This window comes from Salmo salar, chromosome 24 (assembly GCF_965601325.2).
Source record: "Salmo salar chromosome 24, fSalSal1, whole genome shotgun sequence".
In the NCBI taxonomy this organism is placed as follows: domain Eukaryota; kingdom Metazoa; phylum Chordata; class Actinopteri; order Salmoniformes; family Salmonidae; genus Salmo; species Salmo salar.
The window spans coordinates 3,771,380-3,790,802 of NC_138314.1; the positions used below are offsets into that span (position 1 = coordinate 3,771,380).

General features: G+C 44.7%; 1 protein-coding gene across 3 annotated transcripts in view; it reads left to right on the forward strand.

Moving 5' to 3' along the window:
• Positions 1 to 18,429, forward strand: part of taok3a (TAO kinase 3a) — a 106,799-nt gene extending 88,370 nt beyond the window's left edge. For 2 of the 3 annotated variants that reach the window (XM_014170603.3, XM_014170605.3), the window contains exons 12-21: positions 1,871 to 2,038; positions 2,568 to 2,762; positions 4,015 to 4,146; positions 8,140 to 8,376; positions 8,818 to 8,946; positions 12,646 to 12,849; positions 13,833 to 14,072; positions 14,515 to 14,727; positions 15,222 to 15,404; positions 16,907 to 18,429. In XM_014170603.3, the coding sequence (XP_014026078.1) occupies positions 1,871 to 2,038; positions 2,568 to 2,762; positions 4,015 to 4,146; positions 8,140 to 8,376; positions 8,818 to 8,946; positions 12,646 to 12,849; positions 13,833 to 14,072; positions 14,515 to 14,727; positions 15,222 to 15,404; positions 16,907 to 17,068 (1,863 nt within the window). In that variant the 3' untranslated portion in view covers positions 17,069 to 18,429. The remainder of the gene's footprint in view (positions 1 to 1,870; positions 2,039 to 2,567; positions 2,763 to 4,014; positions 4,147 to 8,139; positions 8,377 to 8,817; positions 8,947 to 12,645; positions 12,850 to 13,832; positions 14,073 to 14,514; positions 14,728 to 15,221; positions 15,405 to 16,906) is intronic. The other variant, NM_001173604.1, reaches the window with a different exon arrangement.
• The last annotated feature ends 994 nt before the right edge of the window (positions 18,430 to 19,423 follow it).

Sequence of the window (19,423 nt, forward strand, 5' to 3'; positions counted from 1 at the left end):
TAAGCATTTTTTAACCCTTTTTTTTTATCTTGCGCTGTAGTACACCTCGTGTTGGAGGTTCATAAGACATCCATAGTGTGTGTGTGTGTGTGTGTGTGTGTGTGTGGTGTGTGTGACCATATCCCCTTGACACATAATGAAAGCTAAAGTCAGACTGACTGCCCCCATAGACCCATGTGTTACAGTACAAGATCAGTCAGTTGTGTGTCGAGGTATTCTGCTAGCTAGCCTTTGTTTGTACATCCTGATTGGCCAATCCACTGTTAATCTGTGTGTGTGTGGTGTTCATTGTGTGTCTGACCATGTAATGTAGAGTTGATCTTTTTGTTTGTTTGGCCGAGAAGTAATCCTATTGGCCTGCTAAGAGTTTTATGTTCTTGATTGGTTGTCACACTCTCTCACTGGCCTGTCGGTCTTACCTGGCTGCCCAAGGAGGGGTTAGTGGGCTAGAGGGGATGAGATGGTGGGGGCTTGTCTGGAGCTCTGGGTAGAAGTAACCCTTGTCCCTTAGGTGCAGATCTAGGATAAGCTTCCCTCTCCCAAATCCTAACCTTAATTATTAGTGGGGAAAAGGCTAAACTGACCTCAGATCAGTGCCTAGTAGGCAACTTGCTCCTAATCTGAGTCGGGGCAGGGGGCATCCAGATCACCGCCTCTCTAGCCCCTGATTAATACAAACACACACACACTAATTGCCCTCTGCCCCTCTTTGAGCTCTTTAGGAGAAATCAGGTCACTAATCTCTTTCCCTTCAGGTTCCACTTCCTCAATATAGAGTCAAACTTCGCTTCCCATACTCCTTTACTCCTACACCCAACCAAAACTACACTACTACACTGTTCCCATGATCTTTGGAGAATCGCATGGTTGGGTGCATGCATCGAAAAAATGGGGGAGGAAAATGTTGTAATGGGGTGAAGGGAAAGGAAGACAAGAATCTGAACCGTCGGTCCGACTCCGTTCATGGTCCCCAGGATATATATTTTTTTTTTCGAGAAGGGATTACTCTGAAGATTAGTCCTCTCTCTCTCTATCTTTCCTATCGCTCTATCTTTCTCTCTCTCTCTCTCCCAGCCCCCTGGTACATGGCAGCTCTGGTTTTCTGACTCACTCGTTCTCTCCCTCTGTCCGTTTGTTTGAAAACGGGAAAATGTTTCCTCTCTATTTCCAGACTATGATGTCATCCTTCTGAATCAGAGTCCATTACATTACTCCAGCCAGCCAGCATCTGTCAGATAGAAGGAAGATGTGTTAGGGAGAGACATACATGTCCGTTTCAGCCCCCAAGTGGTTGCATACATTGCATTTCCACTCAGCAGCCATTTAGCAACAACAAAACATGTGTGTGTATGCTACCGGTCAGTCTCATATGAACACTATCTGATGGAGTATTTTATATATACACATTTTTTTATTTTCTTTTTCTGGTAAGCCAGCACAAGAAACTCTATCTAGGTTGAATAACCCACAGGCGCCCTCTAGTGACCATTGGGAAAAGAGCGAGAGAGAGAAATATCTCTCTGAAATAATAATCACATGGAGTATTGGTATATTATTGATATAGAAAATATGTTTATAATACCATGGATTTATAACATGAAGTAAGGGCTGTGTTATATCAGATTAAACATTTAAAAGAGGTCTTCCCCCATTTTGTGGACCTGTTTCTACACTTACCCTGACTGTTTTTTGGTACATATCTCACCTACTTTATAATCAGACAGACAGTCAAACAGACAGACACTGTGTATAACTTCTGACCTCTTTTGCTCCTGTCTCCCTGCAGCGTGACTTTGTGTATCAGAATCACCTCCCGCGGGTCCTCGTGAATCCTAACCTCTAAGCCCTCTGCCCTCTCTCCTCTACCCAGCATGACTTCGTCCGTCGGGAGCGTCCCCCACGGGTCCTCACGGAGCTCATCCAGAGGACCAAGGATGCAGTGCGGGAGCTCGACAACCTGCAGTACCGCAAGATGAAGAAGATCCTCTACCAGGAGAAACACAACGGACCCATGGGGGAGAGCCAGGAGGAGGAGGAGGTGGGTTAAACACCACTTAAACCATGTTCACCAAAGATAAAATGGGTAGCATGTATTTGTATGTGTGAGGATAGATTTTGCTTCTTGAGTCAAGAAAGGCTTGAACCTCAACTGAACTCCTATTCCTGTTTGGCACAAAAAGGATAACTGTCACAGAGGAGGAATAGGTGTGTCAGAGGTCAGCAAAGGTTGACATGGAGAAGATGCCTATTATTCTGTTTACAGGTCTTGAACCAGGCCCAAGGGTAAAGTAGCACTCACACATTCAAAGTCATGTCAAATTGACCATTAACCCCCATTTGTCTCAAACGAGGCCATTTCACGTGGGTAGACAGACAGACAGACAGACAGACAGACAGACAGACAGACATGTCCTACAGTCATGTCTGTCTGTGTGTCTGGCCTAACCAGGACATTATGCTTGAGTGTGTCACACAAATAGGAGCGTGTGGCACAAAAGTGTTTGTGTGTTTCCCACAATTCCCTTCCTGAATACTGATCCCCATCTCCTGCTTCTGTCTCCCTCCAGGAATCTGAGCAGGCCAGCTGTAAGATGAACAGCCTGGGCAGTAATCACTCCATCCCCAGCACCTCGGTCAGTACAGGTAGCCAGAGCAGCAGCATCAACAGCATGCAGGAGGTCCTAGACGAGAGCTGCTCCGACATGACCATGATGCACCATGACTACGACAGCACCCTAGAGTCCTCCGCACACACCAAGAAGGTAACACTGACAGAGCGAGAGGGAGAGAAACACACACACAAGCTAGCATACACACACGTGTGTACACAGGAAGAAGGTAAGACTCATCTATCACTATCAGTGAACCTCCAGGTAGTCACCCACTCCAAACCTACTCACGTCCTCAAGAATAGCACAAACAAACAGGAACACATATGCCAATAAGGTACTGCTCATCTAGTACCCTCAGCCAGCAGCCACCTACACCAAACTTCAACCCACGTCCTCAAGATTGACAGCTCTCAGGGGTGTATCAACACACAAACATAAAGACTCACACAAACGAGTGAGCTTCCACACTATTCACTCCAACCCACGTCCAAGGAAACACACAAACCCACACAACCAACCTCTGAGGTAATCATATGATCATACTGTTCACAAACAAACCTAATGCTGTTAAACACTGACACCATGGAAACCAGACACATTTTTCTCCCGCTACAAAATCCTGCTTAGCTTGATTCCTATAAATATGCTGTTGATAGACACACACACACACACACACACACACACACGGAGATACACAGAGCCAGAGTTCATCAGTGCTGTGAATCACACCCTCAGAACAAAGATGCCCTCGCTTCTCCTCTCCGCTGGCGTCTCTATGCAGGCTGAGGTTGACACACTACTGAATGCCAGACATTCACTCTGAATACTCTTTGTCTCGGGTATCGTAGCCCCACACACACACACACACACACACCACACACACACACACACACACACACACACACACACACACACCAGGCTTCAAACAGCAGCAGATTATGAGATGCCTGTCATTCCTCATCTTTAGCCACGTCTTGTTCCTTGTCTTTGTCCATTAATCTGCCTGCAATGACAGACCGTTATTAAAAATGTCACTTGGTGTCTAGGTTGACGATGTGTCACAAGACAACCGTGGGTGTAGCAGAACATGAGGAGGTGACAGACTACTGTCTGTCTATAGATTATAGTTTCTTTTCTTATGTAACTGGTCATGAACCATGTACTGTAGTGAAGCGCAGTATTGGCATTATGGCAAAAAAAGATGACAAACTCTCCAGGTTTATACTCTAATTTAGAGTATACTCTAATTTAATCCAAAATTTAATCCAAAACCTGTTCACTACCATCCAAAAGTGCCCTTGGGTTTTGCTGTTTTCTCATCTCATTCTGTGTGCACAGTGAAAAGTTATACTATTGTAGTAACAGGCCATGAAACTCAAAAGTGTATCTTCTCTTTCGTCAGGACCACGGGTATAACTGGGATGATGGTGTGAAACGTGACCACAGGCCAGAGCTGAGACCAGCCTCCTCAGACAAGAGCCAGGCACACAACTACCGCCACAACAACTTTTCTACCATCAAATCAGCGTCACTGGTAAGGATCAACACACCTTTCTCTCTCTAGCTTCATCTCCTCTCTCTCTCTGTCTCTCTCTCTGTCCCTGTCTCTACTATCCACCATCAAATCAGCATTGCGTGTAAGGGCTAACGTCATAGTTCGCTCTCCCTGGGTGATATCAAGTCTCCCCCATTCTCTGTCCATCTTTCCCGCTCTTTATTTTCCTTTGTCCGTCTCTATTTCCCTGTGAGTGTCTCGCGCGCTATCCTTCTCTCTCTAGCTTCCTCTTTCTCTCCCTTTCCTCATTCTTCTCATTCTCTTCCTATTGTTTTCACTGTCCTCTCTGTACTTTCCTTCCTGTCCTCCCCTCCAGCTCTTTCTTATTGCTCTCGCCCCTCCCTCCCTCTCACTAGACCCCTTTGTCTTCTCCCGGTCCTTCACTATCCTTCCGTTCGCCTTCACCTCCTCTTCCCCTCCCTCCCTCTCTTCTCTCCTGTACTTTTCCCCTCACTAATATCAGCCTCATACCCCTTCTATGGTTGGGGGGGGGGGGGGGGGGGGGGGGGGCAGGCAGTATGGAGTAATATTACCATCCTTGCCTTTCTCTTTCTCGCCCTCTCCATGTCTGTTGTCATGGTTACAGGGCTCCAGTAAGCAGCTATCTAGAGTGGTAATGGTGTCTAAGGTCTGTCTACCACTGGTTTTAATTGTGCGATTTGTTTACTTCTGATCTCCTGGTTTCTGGACTAGCTATAGCACTGGGGGAACTGGGAGGAAACAGGTTTTCTGTGTGTCTATGTCCTTAACATGCCATGTGTTACATAGCTTTACTGACTGGTAGTGGAGTGTTTTCCACCGTTAGTGTTTTCTTTATCATTTGTCAATACTGACCCTTTGTTTGTTGTTGACTGTGTTCATCAGTTAATCCGAGTGATTTGGTTGTTTTAGTTATTCTCCAAATGAGGCAGCATTCAGACAGCGTGTAGTCTGTTGCTGCTGCGACGACTCGATGACATCATCTCTTTCTGGCTGGCGCGAGGCGAGCACACGTCCCCAGATGGACCTGCACTGCTCGCTCAGACTGGAAAGAGCAGGTGGAGGGAGGAAGGGAGACAGGGAGAGGGGGAGGGAGGATAAGCGATATAATGACAAAGAAAAAGGGAGGGAGAAGAGATGAGCGGATGGGATGAAAAGAGGAGAGAGAAACAGACGGACAGACGGACAAGAGAGACAGATGGAGAGCGAAGGAGAAAGACTGAAGAAGAAATAAAGCGAGAAAGAGCAGGACAGAGGAGAGACAGACAGACAAATGGACAAGAGAGCGAGTCAAGTAGGCAGAGAGGAATGAGACTGAAGGGAAGAGAGAAAGTGAGAAAAAGCGGGAGAGGAGAGTGTGGTGTGCTCTGTCTGGTCTCACTGAATGAAGTGTTAGATAGTGGTTAAGAGGAGAGAGCAATGGGGGGATGAGAGGGAAAGAGAAGAGCGGGATAGTGAGCCCCATCTGGAGGAGAGAGGGATGAATGGGGTTATTACAGGTCAGCCAGACTGGGAGACTGGGGAGACCGAGAGATGTTAATATAACATAGCATGTATTAACACTTTTTATGCCCATCTGAGATCTGTATATGTTTTGGTTTAGTCCACATATACAGTACTTTAGTTTGTTTATTAACGTAGAATATCTATGGCTCTATTCTATAGACAATGATAATAGTTTCAATCCAACCATGCTTTGCTAAATGTTGTACATGTCAGTTACGGTTGGGTGTTGTACCGGTCATAACCTAACAAGAGTTTAGATATGGGCAAAAGAAGGGGCTTGCATTTTGTCGACCGGAACGTTGGTTGGCAGTTTGAAGACGGATGAATCTCAAAGGTTTTGGTTCTAAGTAACAGTCCCAGTTTAGGATGTCAGTCTATCTAGTGGTCTTCTATAGGGACAGAGACCGAGAGGGATCTAGAGAGAGGGGGAGTGAGAGAAAAAGAGAGAGGAGGAGCAAGGTCCTCTCTATGGGGACAGACAGAGATGTAGAGGCCCCAAGCTTATCCACAGGAAGAGAGGACTACTGTTTCTTCTCTTCATCCTGATCACTTCTCCATATGTCAGCTCTGTTACCCCTATCCTCTCCTCAAACACTCTTTGGCCTTATACATTTTTACAAAATTCGGAAAATTCTGTTTTTGCTCTGTCATTATGGGGTATTGTGTGTAGATTGATGAGAAAAGGGCTGTAACGTAGCAAAGTGGAAAAAGTATAGGTCTAAATACTTTCCGAATGCACTGTACAACATCCTGTTTTCTTTTGAAAGATAACTATTTCCATTGAGACATTTTGAAATGGCTGAACATTCCAATTAGATAGAATACTACATCAATGTATAAGTCGAAGTATAACACATGTTAACACAAAATAAATAAAACTTTACACACATTAAGACTCACTTGATCAACCAAGTCATTGACTTAGTGGCTGACCTGACAAAAGGTCAACTAAACAAATAAACCAACCAAAAGGTCCTTCCACCATTGTGTCCCAATCCAATGTCTTAATAACCTTTGACCTGGAAGTGTTCCCTCTGGAGCGTGATTCCCTCCTTTGAGCCAGGCTGTGTGAATGGCAGTCACATGACGTGACTTGGCCCTTGGTGGCAGCATGGCAGAAAGCAAGTGACTAGGATTGGCTCTGCATTACAGTAGGGGTATTGATTCAGATAGATTAGGAGGGGATCTCCCTCTTTCTCACCCTCTCTCTCCCTCTCATTCTCCCTCTCCTTTTCTCAGCCCCCCCTCTCTGTCTTCGTTTCTGACACCACTTCTCCTCACCCTCTCTCTCTCCCTCCTCTCCCTCTCTCAATGAGGCTTTCATGTGACCCACCTGCTGAACGAGCACCGCTCGGCCCCCAAAGAGCCCCCTCTGTTCTGCCTTCCCATGGAGTCCGCTCCCTCTCCCTCCCTCATTCACAGTTCACACGCCTGCCCCTGTGTTGCTGCCCCTGTGTAGCTGCCCCTGTGTAGCCCACAGCCGCCGTGTTTGTCCAACGTCGTTTGTCTAAACGTAAACCAACCAGCGCGGTTCTTGCCGATTTGTTGCTGGGCTGGGTAAAGCTGAGCTGAGGGGTTCGGGTGTAGGAAAAGCCACACAGGGTTTCTGGATGCTCGCACGGTTGTTGAACATGAACGTTGCCATGATGCTTGGCCTGAAGAAGATGAGTTATGAGAAGATGAACGACTACTATGGGGACCTGGATAGTCCCTTTTGTCAGGTTTGGTTTGTTTGTCCTCTTAACTCTTTATATTGTTGTGATTTTGATTTACTTGGCTTAAGCCCATGGCACCTATGAGGAACATAGGCCATTGACAAATGTCTTCCATCTCACTCGGTTTTGGGCAAGTTTTTACAGTTGCACCTGTTAGATTGTTGTGAGGTTGGTAATAATGCAGTGGTCAAGAGCATTGGTGTTGTTTGGCTTTGTACTGTATAGGGGGATTGATCAGTCGGCAGGGCGGTGTTATAAGCTAAGCGGTCGGTGTGACTTCATTAAAGCCTCTCAAACCTCTTTAACCAGCTCTGTCATATTGAGTGTTTACAATGTGCATCTTTGACTGCCAGATTAAGATGCTTTTTTGTTGTGTTGTCCTGTTTCTTACAGTATTAACTCCATGCTCTCTAGCTTGGTGTTGCTTTGATGTTTCCCAATGTTGATCCGGGCTTTGGTAATGCATCCAATGTTGTTAGCAGTTAGATGTCACTTCATTCATGGTTCACATTACATCTTAGTCCACTCATAAGGTAAATCTAAGCTGAGTAACCAGTTAGAATGAAATAAAATCTGCATGAGCAGGGAACTGATAAACTTTGAAGACCAATGTTGAGGTTCTCCTATACCTGCTAGGGCTCTGTTCCAGTGTCCCCACTAGTGGTTGCCTGCATACCATCCATTTCCTGTATACCCCTCCTGGTTGTACACCTTCACTTTTGACCTCTGATCTCTGCCCTCATTGGCCTCACTGAACCTTTCCTTTCACCAGGTGACCAAGCAGATCCATGAGCATGAGCAAGAGAATGAGCTGCGGGAGCAGATGTCGGGATATAAACGTATGAGACGGCAGCACCAGAAGCAGCTGATAGCTCTGGAAAACAAGCTGAAGGCTGAGATGGATGAACACAGACTGAAGCTGCAGAAGGAGGTGGAGACCCAGGCCAACAATGCCTACATAGAGCTGGAGAAACTGGCTAAGAGACACACCGTCCACTGTGACAAAGAGGTAGGTTTGGTTGGGGGGGGGGTCCAGGGAGGGGAGTGGTTGGGGGTCCTGACCTAGAGAAACTGGCCTGTCCTAGAGAAGTGCCATGCCGTCCTCACAGAAAAGGTGTCTGGGGAGGGGTGGGGATGTTAACCTTCTTACTTTGGGGAGAGGGCAACTCACTCATGTTATGGGTTGGGCATTGCTGCCACCCAATGTCGAGTAGAAGTTAAAAAGCTAACTAGGTCATCTGTAACTCTGCAGACTAGGCTAACATCCATGATCCAGCATGCCCTCCTTGTCATACAAGAACACCTGGAGGAATGTAAGCCAGAAGGCTAGCTAGCGAAACAACATTAGGCATGTGTTTTCTCGCTCTGTTCCTCTCTCCCATATGAGGCCCCTTCACAGCTAACTAACATGTCTGCCTATCTCTCCCCCTGCCATCTTATCTCCCCTCAGATGAAGACGACGTCAGCAGACGAGAAGAAGTTCCAGCAGCAGATAGTGTCCCAGCAGAAGAAGGAGCTCACCACCTTCCTAGATAATCAGAAGAAGCAGTACAAGCTCTGCAAGGAGAAGATTAAAGAGGTCCGCAACGCTATGTTTGTTTATGTCCTCTAGCCAGCCCCTGTTTCCTGCCTCTAGCTGTGTGTCTGTTTGTGTCTGCTAGCTAGTACTGTACCCCCTCTTCCCCTGCCTCTTGTATAGTATGACTGATCTCAGCACCATGAATCACAACAGACTATAGAATGATACATTTGGTACGCTGTGTATTGTGCTGGATGGAATCAGCCCTCCTCCGAATACATACATACACACACAAACCTGCAAATACACAAACATACACAAGTGCAGTATTTCCGTCATGCCTTTTACTGAGAAGGAGCTGAGTTCGGGCCTCCCGAGTGGCCCATCGGTCTAAGGCACTGCATCACAATGCTAGAGGTGCCACTACAGATCCGGGTACGATCCCGGGCTGTGTCACAGCCGGCCGCGACCGGGAAACTCATGAGGCAGCGGGTTAGGAGGGTTTGGCCAGCCGGGATGCCCTTGTCCCATCGCGTTCTAGTGACTCCTTTGGTGAGTCGGTTGCTTGCACGCTGACACGGTCGCCATTTGGGCAGTGTTTTCTCCGACACATTGGTGCTGCTGGCTTCCGGGTTTTTATTTATGTTAATTTTATTTAACCAGGTAGGCCAGTTGAGAACATGTTCTCATGTACAACTGCGACCTGGCCAAGATAAAGCAAAGCAGTGTGACAAAAAACAACAGAGTTACACATAGGATAAACAAAAGTACAGTCAATAACACAATAGAAAAATCTATATACAGTGTGTGCAAATGGAGTAAGGAGGTAAGGCAATAAATAGGCCATAGTAGAGAAGTAATTACAATTTAGCAAATTAACACTGAAGTGGTAGATGTGCAAGTAGAAATACTGCTGTGCAAAAGAGCAAAAAGTAAATAAAAACAATATGGGGATGAGGTAGGTTGTTTGGTGGGCTATTTACAGATGGGCTATGTACAGCTGCAGAGATCGGTAAGCTGCTCAGATAGCTGATGCTTAAAGTTAAGCGAGCAGTGTGTCAAGAAGCAGAGTGGCTTGACAGGATCGTGTTTCGGAGGACACACAGCTCTCGACCTTCTCCTCTGCCAAGTCTGTACGGGAGTTGCAGCGATGGGACAAGACTGTAACTACTAATTGGATATCAGGAAATTGGGGAGGAAAAAGCCAGTAAAAAAAAAGACCTTAGTCACCCCTCCTACTCACTACGCGCACACACACACAAGTTGTGTTTTTGTTTCTACGAACCTTGACACACTATTTCTCAAAACTGGAGCCATTGTTGTGGATTGTTAGATACATCATGTTTCGCTTAGTGACAGGAACTAGGCCATCTCCGTTAGCAGGCATTGTTGGCCTGGACTGATATATATCCCAACAAACTGTAGGTAGAGATGAATCATTCCACACAGAAAGATCAGGGATCTAATACACTTAACAATGTGTTTTAGCTTGAGAGTGTATTAAGACATGGATTCCCTATATAGTGCACTACTTTTCACCGAAAGAGTCCAAAAGTAGTGCAATAAAAATGTAATGGGGTACAATTTTGGATACAACCATGGATTTATCATAACATCCATGAATCCGAATGGGGACAGACACTAACTGTAGCGGTGCAGGATGCTGAGGGGAGGGCGGCTCATAGTAATGGCTGGAATGGGATCAATGGAATGGTATCAACCATTGGAAACAAACATGTTTGACACCGTTCCACTGACTCCATTCATCCGTCCCTCAGCAACCTCCACTGATCTGGAGGGATAGTTCACCCAAAAACTGCATTTCTGTGATGCAGCCTGAGTCAGAATTTGGTGACAGAGGGACTTCTGGCTTATCAGACAGCTACTGATCATTAATATTACTCTGTTTTCTACACTACTATATACATTTAGATAGTTCACCCCAAAATCTAAAATATGTCTGTATTTACACCTCAAAAGTGTTTGAGTGAGTGGGTCTATAATTCCCACTATCTATTGCTGTATTTTTGCCTGAAATAAATCCTTAGATAATGAGATGATCTGCTGCACACCTGACCATTAGTCCAAATAAAGGTGTAGGAACAAAGTCCAGTGCTGTGAAAAAGTATTTGCCCTGTTTCTGATTTACTTTATTTTTGCATAGTTTTGATACTGAATGTTATCAGATCTTCAACCAAAACCAAAATATTAGCTAAAGAGAACCTGTTTACAAATAGCAAAAAATAATTATACTTATTTTATTTCTTTAATTAACAAAGTTATGCAACACCCAATTCCCCTGCGTGAAAAAGTAATTGCCTCCTTACGCTCAATAACCGGTTGTGCCACCTGTAGCTGCAATGACTGCAACCAAATGCTTCCTGTAGTTGTTGATTAGTCTCTCACATCGCTATGGAGGAATTTTGGCCCACTGCATTAAATCAGAGACATTTGTGGGTTTTCAAGCATGAACTGCTCATTTCAAGTCCTGCCACAACATCTCAATTGGGATTAGGTCTGGACTTTAACTAGGTAATTCCAAAACTGTTGCTTTTGAGCCATTTTGATGTAGACTTGATTGTGTTTTGGATCATTGTCTTGCTGCATGACCCAGCTTTGCTTCAGCTCAGAGATGGATGGCCTGACATTCTCATGTAGAATTCTTTGATACAGAGCAGAAAGGATGGTTCCTTCTGTTAAGGCAAGTCATCCAGGTCCTGAGGCAGCAAAGCATCCCCAAACCATCACACTACAACCACCATGCTTTTAGCCATTTTGATGCAGACTTGATTGTGTGTTTTGGATCATTGGTCCCATTATAACTGGCGAAAACTAAACACTACATTCCACAATAAAAATCTCATACCAACGGTCAAGCGTGGTGGTGGTAGTGTGATGGTTTGGGGATGCTTTGCTGCCTCAGGACCTGGATGACTTGCCTTAATAGAAGGAACCATGAATTCTGCTTTGTGTCAGATAATTATTTTATTTTTTCATTTATTTTTTATTTAACTAGGCAAGTCAGTCAAGAACAAATTCTTGTTTACAATGACGGCTTACCCCAGCCAAACCCAGACAACGCTGGGCCAATTGTGCGCCGCCCTATGGGACTCCCAATCACGGCCAGATGTGATACAGCCTGGATTTGAACCAGGTACTGCAGTGATGCCTCTTGCATTGAGATGCCGTGTGTTAGACTACAGGAGAATGTCAGGCCATCTGTCTGTGAGCTGAAGCTGAAGCGCAGCTGGGTCATGCAGAAAGACAATGATCCAACACACACAATCAAGTCTACATCAAAATGGCTAAAAAGCAACAAATTTAACGTTTTTGAAAGGCCTAGTCAAAGTCCAGACCTAATCCCAATTGAGATGATGTGGCAGGACTTGAAACGAGCAGTTCATTCTTGAAAACCCAAAGCAGTTCTGCATGGAAGAGTGGGTGAAAATTCCTCCACAGTGACACGAGAGACTGATCAACAACTACAGGAAGAGTTTGGTTGGAGTCATTGCAGCTAAAGGTGGCACAATCATTTATTGAGTGTAAGGGGCTACTTTTTCACACAGGGGCATTGGGTGTTATTAATAAATGAAATAAGTATGGCATTGTTGTGTTATTTGTTCACTCAGGTTCCCTTTATCTAATAATACGTTTTGGTTGAAGAACTGATAACATTCAGTATCAAAAAATATGCAAAAGTAGAGAATTGTGTATATAAATGTATTAACCTTAATCTGTCTTCAATCTCCATCCCTTCAGGAGATGAACGAGGACCACCACACCCCTAAGAAGGAGAAGCAGGAGCGCTTGTCGAAGCACAAGGAGAACTTGCAGCACAGCCAGGCTGAGGAGGAGGCCCATCTCCTGGGCCAACAGAGAGTCTTCTACGACAGGAACTGCAGAGGCTTCAAACGCAAAGTCATGATCAAGAGGCACGAGTTTGAACAGGAGCAGATACGAGAGGTACGTTGTATAGATGTACAGATAGATATTTCAAACGAGAGGCAAGGAGGAGTGGTTGACGTGTGGAGAATCGGTGTGTTGTTTGGATGTACACACATTTTAGTTCAAGTTCAGTCTGCAGTGATGTGCGGCGAACACAATGCAATCCAATAGGGATATGAATATCACATGTCCAACTCCAACTGATTATCTATAACATTCACATGGTCAATGTTGTAACATGAAAAGCAATGTTCTCGCCAAATTGTAGACTTCTTTGACCAATACCAGTATTTCCAATTGTTTTGTGAAAAACACAGAGAAGGGGTTTTGCATTTCGTGGAAAGCAGATTAGAAAGTATAAGCAAGGCAACACTGTTGTAATCTCCTAATCTGCTCTGTAAAGGAGGGGGGAGTAGGAAAGTATTAGGAGGTCTGAGACCTTATATGGGCGTCCACCCGAAACCTAGGGGCACATTGGATGATACCCTAAAGCTTGCCTGGTCCAAGATCTGCTTGAAATGTCTTGTCCACTAAGCACAAACAGCCCTGGGACCAGGCTACCAAAACCCAGCCAGCCCTGAAACTGCTCCTCTCGTAGACTTGAAGGATAGAAATAAGGGAGATTTTTAGGAGTATTTGGATATAGTGTCTGTGTGTTATTGCCTATAGTATGGTGGCACTGTTGTGCTTGAGATGTTATTTACCTAGTGACATTGCCATAGCATAGTAGAACAATAGAAACCTTGAAAAAGCAGAAAACAAATGCACAAATAATTGAAGTGTAGTCTTGTGTCTGCAATGTCCATAAGGGCAACACCACGTGACACTGATGCCCCAGACCAAATGTCCTTTCCCATACAAAGCAAAGTTTGTGTCATGGATGACCATGATAATTCCCATCTCTTCCTCCCTCTCCTCCCCTTCCCACTCTCTCTCCATTTATCCCTCCCTATCTCTCCATGTCTCTCGCTCCCTCCCCCTCTCTCTCCCACTCTGATCAGGAGCTGAACAAGAAGAAGACCCAGAAGGAGATGGAGCATGCCATGCTGATCAGACACGATGAATCCACCCAGGAGCTGGAGCATCGTCAGCTGAAGACCCTTCAGAAGCTCCGCATGGACCTGATCCGCCTTCAGCACCAGACAGAACTGGAGAACCAGATAGAGTACAACAACCGCCGCGAGAGAGAGCTCCACCGCAAACACGTCCTGGAGCTACGGCAGCAGCCCAAGAACCTCAAGGTGCGGGTGAGGCCAGGAACAGCTAGCGAATGCAACCCTGGGAATGTGATGGCTACATTAGGTGTTCTCCAGGAACAGGCTTTGATCTAACCAGGTAGCAGATTATATAGAGCAAGACATAGCAGACCATTAACCTCAAGACCATTAACCTTATATAGAGCAAGACATAGCAGACCATTAACCTCAAGGTGTGAGGGTTAGGGGTGTGCAGCTAGTGCACGCAGTCCTGGAAAAGGGGAAATCCTAAGTGTTGGTTACAAAAGACTTAAATGTAACAAGCCGTTGCATTCATCAGAAGATGAACCATATTAGGACAGGCAAACAACATGCAGTAGAAACTGAATGTAATGGGTCAACAGGATCCCTAAAATCCATCTGTGTGTGTGCTTGTGTTTAACACTCTCCTCGTTCACCTACCTGTTCCAATCTCCATCTCCATCAGGCCATGGAGCTGCAGATTAAGAAGCAGTTCCAGGACACATGTAAGGTCCAGACCAAGCAGTACAAGGCCCTGAGACACCACCAGATGGAGGTTACGCCCAAGAGCGAACACAAGACGGTGCTCAAGGCCCTTAAGGAGGAGCAGACCAGGAAACTGGCCATCCTGGCTGAGCAGTACGAACAGAGCATCAACGAGATGATGGCATCGCAGGCGGTGAGTCGGCACAAAATGGAGAACGGGTGTTTTGATGACCGAGTTGGGATTACTAACTAAGTTTGTTTTGTAACTAAGAAGTTAATATTTGATCATTTCCTTTGACAATCTCAAATAACTAATTCATATAAATGTCAAAGATCTTAATAACTAATATCTGACATTAAGAATAGTTCCATATGGGAATTAAATAATCTTAGGGCCCAAGGCATAGGAGATGTAGGTCGTTGTAGGAGTTTGTAACCCTCTTTGCTTCTCTTATTCCCATCACTCGTCCGGTCTCTTCTTCTATTTCCTTTTCTCTTTGCTTCTTCCTCTCTTTTCTCTTCTCTTCACTGCCCCTCTCTCCCTTCATCTCTTTCACCACTCTTATTCTATTCCCTCTCCCACCCTCTTTCCTCCCCCTCCCCTCCCCCTGTGTTTTCGTTTTCTCTCGCTCTCTCTTTATTCCCCCTTTCTCTGTTGGGGTCTTCTCTTTTATTTCTCCCCGTCAGCTGCGTCTGGACGAGGCCCAGGAAGCCGAGTGCCAGGCTCTGAGGCAGCAGCTGCAGCAGGAGATGGAGCTGCTGAATGCCTACCAGAGTAAGATCAAGATGCAGACCGAGGCCCAGCACGACAGAGAGCAGCAGAAGCTGGAGCAGAAGGTTTCGCTGCGCAGAGCCCACCTCGAACAAAAGGTAGAGGTGTCGAGAGGGGAGTGACAGACTGATACGGAGAGAGAGAGACGGACCGATACGTACGGACACACACGTACACACAGAGCCCACCTAGAACAAAAGGTCGAGGGGTAGGGAGGAGCAAAAACGGACACAGATACCCAGACAGCTGCACAGAATGCAGACAGACACAGATATACATACTCACACTCATGCAGGCAGAGCCTTTGTGGAGCACAATGTGCTGGAAGCAGAATCAACACGCACCCACAGAGACAGATTTCACTTTCATTTGACACACATTTCACTCTACTAATTTGTAACTGAGGCCCAAAGAATTTGTCATGCACTCAGTTTTGGTTGCAAAATCCCATCGTGTTAGTGTTGTATTGTTCTTACAACATGCTCTATATTTGAATCCTACCCACTGTGTTAAAAATGAATAATTGATTTAGTATATTAGATTATGTAATATGGTCCTCCATAACAATAAGACATTACTTACTATTGTATTAATTGAGTCATGCACTCCTTTCTGTGTTCTACAATCTGGTGTCACAACACCTTCTCTTTCAAATCTTCTCCCCACTCAATACTTCTGTACACCGCTGTTGACAATTTACATCTGAACAGTTGATGCTGATGCCCTGGCATTGCATACATTCAAATCACTATAGGCCACTTTATCAGTCAGAATAGATTTTTTTTTTTTTATTCTTGAATAATATGTTTTTCCAAGGCAATGATGTCATCGCTATATCGCTCCTTGATAACAAAGGAACATGCCGCCCTGATCCAGTTTCTGTTGCCCAGGCAGTAGCATCATTACAGTATTATGCAACCAGTGGTGGTGTGGCGCCATCTGGTGACTATCTGTTGCCCTGCAGGCTTTCTCGATCAGGTGATGTCATTGTTAACCCTGTATCAGGGTTGTATTCATCAGGAAACACAACTGAAGATATTTTAAAGTGTTCTGCAATGGAAAACTAAAATGTGCATTTCTTGTTGGAACAGTCCCTCCCTGTTTCAGTTTGTCTTTTTCCATTTGGTTCCTAATGAACACACCCTAGACTTATATGCTTCCAGAGAAGTGCTGACTGCTGATTTCGATCCACTGTCTAGATAGCGTGTCTCAGGGGCCAGATGTAATCTGTATCTAGAGGCTTTATGGAATGGAATCAATCTGTACCAAACGCTGAAAATGAAAGATGAACAGCTAATATTTATTGATTTAAGATGCAGACAATGGCTGTAATGGATTGATTGACAGTAAATGATGTCTGGCTCAACTCATGGCTAGTGCAGGCGTATTTCTGTCTGTAGTTAGTTGACGGAGTGGTTACAGAATTATGCTGAATTTCAAATCGACGCTGACCCAAAAATCAAAGCTAAGCAAAAAACTGAAAAAGCCTGCACACGCACTACACTGGCCCTTGCAGGTCGAACTCTGTAATACTCATACCTTACTGGTTCCAAATGCTCTTGCTTCCACTAGTTTAATTAACTAAGTTGTGGTTTTGTAGATTGAAGAGGAGCTGGCTTCCCTTCAGAAGGAGCGTACAGAGAGGATCAAGCACCTGCTGGATCGCCAGGAGAGAGAGATCGACACGTTCGACATGGAGAGCCTCCGACTGGGCTTTGGTAATCTGGGGGCCCTGGACCCCCCCAAGGATGACTACAGATGACTAGGCCAGCCCTGGTGACCTCGTCTTCGTCGTCTGGTGTGACGACCCTCCCGTTCCTCCTCAGCCTCGTGACCTGATGTGACCTGGTCTGGTTTTGGTTGGGCTGGGCAGTTAGGGTCTTTAGCTACTGATGCCCACACACACACAGCTACACACAGAAATGTGTGTACACACACACACACCAGCCACATACAAACCAGCCCAGTGCCTGCGCTGGTCTATAGCCAACGGGCCCCCAGCTCTCATCGTGTCCGTCACAAGATGACTAAAAATGCTGGATAACTTCCTAGGTTGTCTTTGTTTTAAAGAATAACAATACAATGTCACGGTGTTCCTGTTTCTTGTGCAATGATGACACTTTTAGTTACACTAAAAGTGGAAACCAGAGGGAGAGAATAAGAGACAATAGAAGTGAATAATATTGTATTGCTCAATGATCATGCATTAGAGGTTAATCATTTGTTCAAGCTGTGCAAAAACATAAAGCCGAAAAACTAAAACAAACTGGTCCTCCTTCTGCAGCCTTATTGTCTTCTTGGCCCTGCTTCCAGTTCCTTCAACTCTTTTTGCTTTTTATATTCATCAGGAAATTTTTATGGAAAATGTAAAGCAATTTGATACGTTGAGAACATGTTTAAAGTCATAGTCTACGTAATGGTACAGTAAATAAATGTGACTCCTCCTTTGGAGAGATTTTGATTATTGACTTGACATGAGACACTGAAGAGGGAGACTTGCAATGCACCCTGATACCACTGTATCATACTGATTCTCTGCACTGGCAGGTAATGTGAATACCACATGGTTGAGTCATGACACACTATTCCCTATGTAGTGCAGTACTTTTGGGGCTCTGGTTAGTGCACTATATAGTATATAAAATAATGCACTATGTAGGGAATAGGGTGTCACTCCAGGCACAGACACATGTGAATCCCTACTCCCAGGTAGCACAAAGGGCTTTGTCGGGGCTTGGGGAGGGACATGTATTTTGTGTATAGAAGGATTTTTTTTTTGGAGAGGTTTTACTTATTTTCGTATTGTACTATTTTAGCTGTTACTCAAATCGTTTTAAAATAATAATAATGACATTTTTCTCCTTCCTCTTCGTTCTGTATTTGAAAGTCGAATCAATCGGGCAATGGGTTTCTTGCTCTGAAATTTCCAACTGAAATGAATCATTATTTTTGCTGTAACCTCCACACTCTACAAGCTGTGTATTTTCTTATAAACCAGATCAGTAAAAGAAATGCTTTATTATTGCATGCACTTTAATTTTGTTTTTCAGGATTAAGAGAGAGCATGAGTCTGTCATCCAAGCTTTTAATTATATTTGTAAATAAAGTGCTCATCACACAAAGTATTGACTTCATTGGATGTTTATTTTATTTGAATATCTTCCTTATCCGCACATGGTGAAGAGACTCCTCACACTGCAATCTATGCTCCCATGTGGTTTATTACTATGGGTATATAATAGATGATAATTTATTAGGTCAGACTTGGTTACAGTAAAGTATATGTTTAATAGATAAACAGCACCTCAATGCTCAAAGTGCAAGGCAGTAAATCTGTATTTTTTCCCACATATAATGTCAGCTGACATTGATTCTTCTTTACAGACACAGGTCAGCTTGGCCACATTCAAGGTCCGCTACTGAATGCATTTTCTATTTTTGGAACTGTGCCATGGCTTGTGCAGGCTCAGGTTTAATTTTCAGGGGCACTTCGGGCACGTTCTCATAGGAATTATCTCCAGCACCATTGCCAGTGTCTACAAAAAGGAGAACTGATTCTATAGTGAGTAACTAATTAAAACTGTAAACGAGAACGCTTACAAAGAATAGAACACAACCCTAGATTGTGTTGTTTTATTGTGGCTGATCATGGGGATAGTGAGATTCATTTTCAATGGATCATAATGAGAAAATATAGGTCATTGCTCACAGTACACAATGGTAAAGTAAGTGAGTGGCGCAAACAAAAAAGGCTTAATTGTTGGGGTTTCTGTAGTTTAGCTACATAATGTGAATCTCAAGATACTCACAAGTCAATTTATATTGCAGCCAATTTCAAGATACTCATGTATCTCACAAGTCTGTTTATTTTCCAGACAGTAGTTCATAGAGTTTAGAGACATAGTCATCCTATTCTGGATGATAGCAGGTCCCAGCTACGGGAGTTCCCTGTCCATATGTCTGTTGAAAGACTTGGATCTTGATCTTTCCAGGGTTGTCTCCAGAGAGGTTGGTGAGGACCGGCTCGGTGCAGGAGAGGCAGCCTGACTGCTCATAGACCAGACACACATACCTGTGTAGACATGGAGATGGACAGGACCAGAGATGTGACATGGTC